This window comes from Castor canadensis, chromosome X (genome assembly GCF_047511655.1).
Source record: "Castor canadensis chromosome X, mCasCan1.hap1v2, whole genome shotgun sequence".
NCBI lineage: Eukaryota > Metazoa > Chordata > Mammalia > Rodentia > Castoridae > Castor > Castor canadensis.
In genome coordinates, this window is record NC_133405.1 from 52,519,913 (window position 1) to 52,526,791 (window position 6,879).

The 6,879-nt window shown below is 48.4% G+C and overlaps 1 protein-coding gene across 8 annotated transcripts; it reads left to right on the forward strand.

Annotated features, from left to right (window-relative positions):
* Positions 1–1,339: 1,339 nt before the first annotated feature.
* Armcx2 (armadillo repeat containing X-linked 2) lies at positions 1,340–6,170 on the forward strand. Of its 8 annotated transcripts, XM_074062350.1 has the most exons (7): positions 1,340–1,488; positions 1,755–1,841; positions 2,108–2,167; positions 2,293–2,329; positions 2,652–2,760; positions 3,070–3,146; positions 3,432–6,170. In XM_074062350.1, the coding sequence occupies exon 7, from the start codon at positions 3,568–3,570 to the stop codon at positions 5,767–5,769; it is 2,202 nt and encodes a 733-aa protein (XP_073918451.1). In that variant the 5' UTR covers positions 1,340–1,488; positions 1,755–1,841; positions 2,108–2,167; positions 2,293–2,329; positions 2,652–2,760; positions 3,070–3,146; positions 3,432–3,567; the 3' UTR covers positions 5,770–6,170. The 8 variants fall into 8 exon arrangements, with proteins under 8 accessions (XP_073918451.1, XP_020030293.2, XP_020030292.2 ...); XM_020174704.2 differs by having other exon boundaries at positions 1,755–2,167; XM_020174703.2 differs by lacking the exon at positions 2,293–2,329.
* The last annotated feature ends 709 nt before the right edge of the window (positions 6,171–6,879 follow it).

Genomic DNA, 6,879 nt, shown 5'->3' on the forward strand with positions numbered 1-6,879 from the left:
CACACAGTGTGTTAGAAGAAATGTTTTCCAGGAGCTGTGAACAAGACTTAGAGAAGGCAGACCAGGGTGTTTGTGCCCAACAATCAGCTGCAGGGGCAGGTGGGAACAACAGTCTCTTCTATGAATTATGGAATCTGAGCCAGGAAGAATAAGGGCCAAAGGCTCAGCTTGTCACCTTGGCTACCTGTCCATATGTATTTTTAGAATGAGCAACAGAGTCAGGCATCTGAATGGGGGGTGGGGCAACAGGCTCTAGAATACAGGAGGGAGTCTGAGACAGCATCTTCTACCCTTCTTGACAGGGCAGGGAAGTGTGGACTGTCTTGCACCTTTCACACCCTTAGTTTCCTTAGTTTTGCATCTCTTCCTTTTGCCCAGAGCTGAATAACTAAACTGGAACCTAACTCAGGGACAGGTGTTCAAAACTATCTGGTGTAAGCCATCAAATTACAGAAGGTTTACACAACCATCAGCAAATGGGGATTATTAAATAAATGTTCTATGACAGAATAAGACAAGATCATTTATTTATCCAATTTAAAAGCTGTCCCAGAAGGAAGAAAAAGTAGGATATTATTTGTCCAAAATAAATAAGATAAACAACTGAATTTATCAACATGAGTCAACTTACAGATTACATGGAAATATGCTTATCTTGCTGAGAAAAATTCCATTTTTAGATGCACAAATACTTTAACGTGCTTTTAAAAACAGTTTCCTATGTGACCAATGTGGTAAAAATTTAAATCAATCGTGCTTTCCAATGGAAGTGGGAAACCTTTTTTCCTTTTCTTTCTTCTTTTTTAGTTACAAAACATGTCTGTCCTTTTTGTTGCTGTTTCCCACACTGAATTCTTGTTTTATTGTATTTTCTTACTATAAAAATTAAGCGTGGTGGTAGTTTTTAAAACAAAGGAATATTACAGAAGTACAAATCTCTCACTCCCAACCTGTCTCTTTTCTGATCTCCTGGTCCCTTGTTTATACTGGAGCAGGGTTTGGAGTGCAAGGGAAATGATAGGAACTAGATAGGGGCTGGAGGTTGGAGGTGGAGTGAGGGAAGAGCATCCAGCAAACTAGGAAAGGATGAGACAATTCCCCAGCAAAAAAAGGAAAAATTGTCAGTAGCTCTCCCAGAAGATGCAGCCCCTCCCCAGTATCCAGGGAAAGGCAAATTCGTGCTGGGAGAAGGGGCTATTTTGGCCACTGCGACTACAAAGGCAAAGAATGAGTGACAGGACCTGGTGTGGTGGGGGGAGGTAGAAGAAGGAGGGGGGCTCATGCTCTTGGTGGGAGTGGAAATTGGGGGACCCAAGCTTACTGGCGTTGTGGCCCTCACGTGACCAGGAGCTGACGTGGGCAAAGGTACTTAAAGCGCTGACCGCCGCCCACCTTTCTCCTCGGGGTACCAACTCTATTACGCTGCACACAGCCAGGCGTTTAACCCTAGGCGAAGAGGAGGAGGAGAAAATTCCCAGATCCAGGCAGGTGGGTGAGGGTGGACATGGCCTGGGACCCCTAAAAAGGATCAGCCTAGGGATGCGGGAGTCTGAGGCCCCAGATGTCTCTGCCTTGCCCGCTCCGGGAGGGCTTTCCAGACTCCGGGTTCCCAGACGCAGCTCCTTTGGTTGGGCGGCGGGGGAAGAGGGAGGGAGAATGAAAAGACTTTAATAGAATTAATGAAAAATCCGCTTGCTTCCTCTCCCAGTCAAGTGTTTTGTTTTGTTTTTTCTGGTTTTGTTTTTGATATCTAGGCCCCGCACCCCACATCCCATCCTGTTTCGAGAGGAGGAGGGAAGAGAAATAAACGTGGCAGCAGCGCATTTAAGGCCAGCGAGGAGGTTGGGAACTGGTGACCCGAGGGGCATGCAATTTGGAAACAATCAGGACCTTGAGCTCCCACCCTCATTTTGCAGAGCCCTCCCGCTTCCACCTCCCCTTTCCCCACTCCTCCCCTGGCCAGCCATCTACCCTTTGGAGTGCTAGAAAATGGGTGTGCCAGCTTCTGTTAGAGGGATGGCGGGTTTGGCGCTGTCTGAGCATAACCGGAGGGGGGCCCCTGAATCTGGAATTAGACCGCAGCGCTAACTGCCAGACTGCTTTCCAGACGCCTTTGGCCCACACAGCACTTCGCCCTCGTCGTTTCGGTCCTGGAAAAGGAATTTGGGTATGCCAGAGGAAGAAATGGCGGTTATCAGAGGATTTGGGTGGGGGGTGGGAGGCGGAGCCCTGGGCGGAGAAACCAAGGAAAATCACGACCCTGAAACAGACGTTGGGGCCCTTGTTTTGCAGGGTAATGCTAGACCTGGAGGCCGGGGAGTGAAGAAAGGTTGGCCATAGGAGGGAGACCCTAAATTGTCTGGCAGGAATCCCCCCAGGCCAGCTTTCATGCACCCTCGCCCCACCCCCTCCCGCATCGGTGCAGGAGGAGGGGTGTGGCGGTGTTGCTGAGAAATGGCGGCTGGGGGCGGGGCAAAGTGGAAGGAGGGGTTGGGTTCCTGGAGAGTCTGCGCAAGAGGGAGATTGGGGTGGGCTGGGAGGAGTGGACAGAATCAAAGGAATTGAAAGGTGGGATCTTGTGATGTTCTGGTGTGCAAATTCTAAAAAGCAATTACTGGGACTCTTGTCCTGAGTGCTGATCCATCCACCAGGCTTTCTGGCTCCAATGTCTGCAGCCTATATTTCTGCCCTTCAAGTCTGTCCTTAGCACGAAGCACTAACTGAACTGAAGGAAGAACAAACGGCCCTGAATTCTTGGAGGTCAGTGTTTGGAATGGGAACTGTCTGGGGATCCCTCGTGTGGGTGTGGCAAATCAAAACAGAGTCTACAACCAGAGGCTCCTCCTCCTGCATCTTCTCTCTAAGACACCTTTGTCCTGACCTGTCCTTTTTGATGCAGGGAAAGGGACGTGGCATCTGCCTTTTTAGTTAATAGATGGAGGGGAAAAGGATAAGGAGGAAAGTAGAAGCCCCGAAAGGGGGAAAGTGTTGACCCACAGGAAAGCAAATCAGAAAGGAAGGGTGATCTGTCCTCCAAAGGCTCAAAAACACCCTATGATTTGTCCACAGGTCTGTCTGCCTATTAGGCTCTGAGGAATTTCAGGCACAGTGGAAAAGAGCAAACTGCTCCTGATCCCAGGAAGTTGGTATGTGCACGAGCACAGTCTAGGGGCATCTGAGTGAGGGTGGGGGCATTGGAACTGAACCATACTGCTTCTCATCACCCGATGTAGGGTCAAGAAAATTGTAGGCCTTGGCATTAAGAGGACAAGTTAGGGTTGATACAACCTGGTCTCTAAATCGGCAAATTTAGACCTTGGCTCCTGTGTCTGGGTGCTAACCTACTCACTAAACATTGTATCCCCAAAGTCATCCGGTTAGTCACAAAGTAAGCCAGAGTCCGAAGCCTCATTTCAAACATTTACCTTTAGGTCCTGCTTAGCTTGCTGCCTTGGGCAGAGCTTGCAAGTCTGACCTGAAGAGCCTCACCTTGACCTTGACGTGAACGCATCCCTCTTGGGCAGGCCAGTTTGACACCCTGGATCAGAGATTCACCCCAGCCACACCATGAGCCGTGTTCGGGATGCTGGCTGCGTAGCTGCGGGGATAGTGATTGGGGCTGGTGCCTGGTTCTGCATCTACAAATACACCAGGGGTAAAGATCAGAAGAGGAAAAGACTGGCCAAGCCCAAGAGCCGGTCTGTGGCCGGAACTGGAGCCAGGGCTAGAACTGGGCCAAAGGCTGTATTCACAATTGACCTTGGGCCACGATTCAATCCCCCAACCCCAGTCAGTCCTGGGGCAGAGGACAAGGCCCAAGATGAAGCCTCTACTCTTGATATGACTGGAGCTGAGGCAGTAGTCCCAGCTGCATCCAGCGCTGAGGCTCAGAGTGGGGCAGGAAGTCAGACAGATGGAACTGGGATTGGGCATCAGGTTGAAACAGTAGTTGGGGTTGCAGCAGCCTCTGAAGTAACACCACCTCCTAGGGTGGCAGAGACTCCCACAGCTGTAGAAGCCTCTGCAATGGCAGATGCTCCCAAAGTGGCAGAAGTTCCCAGTGCAATGGAGGTTCCTGGGGCAGCAGCACTTCCCAGGGCATCAGTACCTTCTGGGGCAGCAGCACCCCCCAGGGCAGCAGCGCCTTCTGGGGCAGCAGCACCCACCAGGGCAACACCTTCTCCTGGGGCAGCACCAGTGCCCTCTGGGGTAGCAGCACCTCCAAGGGCAACACCTTCAGGGGCAGCAGCACCTCCCAGGGTATTAGCACCTTCTGGAGCAGCAGCACTTCCCAGGGCAGCACCTTCTCCTGGGGCAGCAGCACCTCCCAGGGCACCAGTGCCTCCTGGGGCAACAGCACCTCCCAGGGCAACAGCGCCTCCTGGAACAGCATCATCAGCCAGGGCAGCAGTGCCTCCTGGGGTGGCAGCACCTACCCAGACAGCTGCAGCCACAGGAGAGGTTGTGGAGGTTCGTGGGGTGACAGCACCTACTGAGGGCACTGAGGCTCCAGTAATGGCAGTGCCTGCAGAGGTGACTGAGGTTCCTGTGCCTACAAGACCTGCTGGGACAGCAGCACCTGCTGGGGCTACGGAGGCCCCTGGGACTTCAGGGTCCCCTAGAACAGCAGCAGGTACCAAGAAAGCAACTCCTGGGGCTCACACTGGAGCTATACCTAAGGCAGGGCCAGCCACTGGAGCTGTACCCAAGGGTGGAGCCAAGGGTGGAACCAAGTCCCGGTCTGGAGGCAAGGGCAAGAGCAAGAAAAGCAAGGTTGAAGTAGATGAATTGGGAATGGGCTTCCGCCCTGGGGATGGAGCTGCAGCTGCTGCTGCAGCCTCCGCTAATGGGGGACAGGCTTTCCTAGCAGAAGTCCCTGATTCTGAGGAAGGGGAGTCTGGGTGGACTGACACAGAGTCAGATTCAGACTCTGAACCTGAGATTCAGCATAGAGGAAGGGGCAAAAAACCTGTTACGATGCAGAAACGCCCTTTTCCTTATGAAATTGATGAGATTCTGGGTGTCCGAGATCTCAGGAAAGTCCTTGCTTTGCTTCAGAAATCGGATGATCCCTTCATCCAACAAGTAGCCTTGCTCACTTTGAGCAACAATGCCAATTATTCATGCAATCAAGAGACGATTCGCAAGTTGGGAGGCCTCCCAATTATTGCAAACATGATCAACAAAACTGATCCCCACATTAAGGAAAAAGCTTTAATGGCTATGAATAACCTGAGTGAAAATTATGAAAACCAGGGCCGGCTTCAGGTATACATGAATAAAGTGATGGATGATATCATGGCCTCTAACCTGAACTCAGCAGTACAGGTAGTTGGACTAAAATTTTTAACAAACATGACCATTACTAATGACTACCAGCACCTGCTTGTCAATTCCATTGCAAACTTTTTCCGTTTATTGTCTCAGGGAGGTGGAAAAATCAAGGTTGAGATTTTGAAAATACTTTCAAATTTTGCTGAGAATCCAGATATGCTAAAAAAACTTCTCAGTACCCAAGTACCATCATCATTTAGTTCTCTCTACAATTCTTATGTGGAATCAGAAATTCTGATTAATGCACTTACCCTGTTTGAGATTATCTATGACAACCTCAGAGCAGAAGTGTTCAACTACAGAGAATTCAACAAAGGTTCTCTTTTTTACTTATGCACTACATCTGGAGTGTGTGTTAAGAAAATTCGAGCCTTGGCAAATCACCATGACCTCTTGGTGAAAGTGAAAGTTATCAAATTAGTGAACAAATTCTGATTGCTATGTGCTCTCAAAAGACTTGGAAATTCTTGGTTTTGCAGTCTGGAAGCATTGAAAGTTGAAAGTTACTGCTTCTCCACTTGCTTATATGTAAAGGGATTCTTTCAGCTGCCAGTTTTGAATAATGTATCATCTAGAGTGATGTTATCTGTGACAGTCGCCAGCTTTAAGCTGAACCATTTTATGAATACCAAATAGTCCTCCTTTACTGAAAACACATTTGTGATCTTAATCGTGCTGCTTGGATGGAATACTTTTACTGGTTCCTCTATGTGAATTGACAGTAAGCCTGTCCATGAATGGCCTACTCTGCTCTTACTTGTTTTGACTTGAATTTATCCACCAAAGACTTCATTTGTGTATCATCAATAAAGTTGTATGTTTCAAGTGAAAAGAAATTGTTTTCATGCTTTAATTAAAATCTAGCTGAAAAGATAAGAAACACAAAAACAAAAGTATTACTAAGGGCACCCGGGCATTTGCTCATTGTCAAATACATGAAGCAGAGCTTATTGACAAAGCTTCAATGAAGACTTGCACATGAAAGTCTGGCCTGAAGGGAAGCATAATGGGGTGGTGAAGAAAAGGGGAAATGACTTGAAGAAAGGCCTGGAGGTGTGAAGTCTGTTCCTGTGATAGGAAGGAAGCCAGTTTGACTAGAATAGAAGAATAGATGCTGCAGGAACAGGAAGATGAGAGAGAAAGATGGTAGTGTGGGGTGAGGAAAATTTAAGGAAGATCTTGTCCCCCAAGCTGAGATATTGAAATATCCTGTCATTGTGGGAGCCACTGGACATTTTTGATAGAAGTAAAAATATGGCAGCAATGTGCAAGAGGGATTGGAACTGACATGATCTTAAGAATGGAAGAATGGAAATGAAAATATTTATTAGAATAAAGCTTTAATATTTATTAGAAAGCAGGAGATGATGAAAGATGAAATGGGGTTGTAACTAAAGAAACTGTTGTGGCATGTTGGTTATAAGAAATAGGGGTCCAAAAAGGACCAAGATCTGCCACCTGACACTTGGACGTCACAGGTTCTGACAGGGAAGGACCCTCTGTCTTAGACAACTGTGGGAACAATGCAATGACCAAATGAGTTCC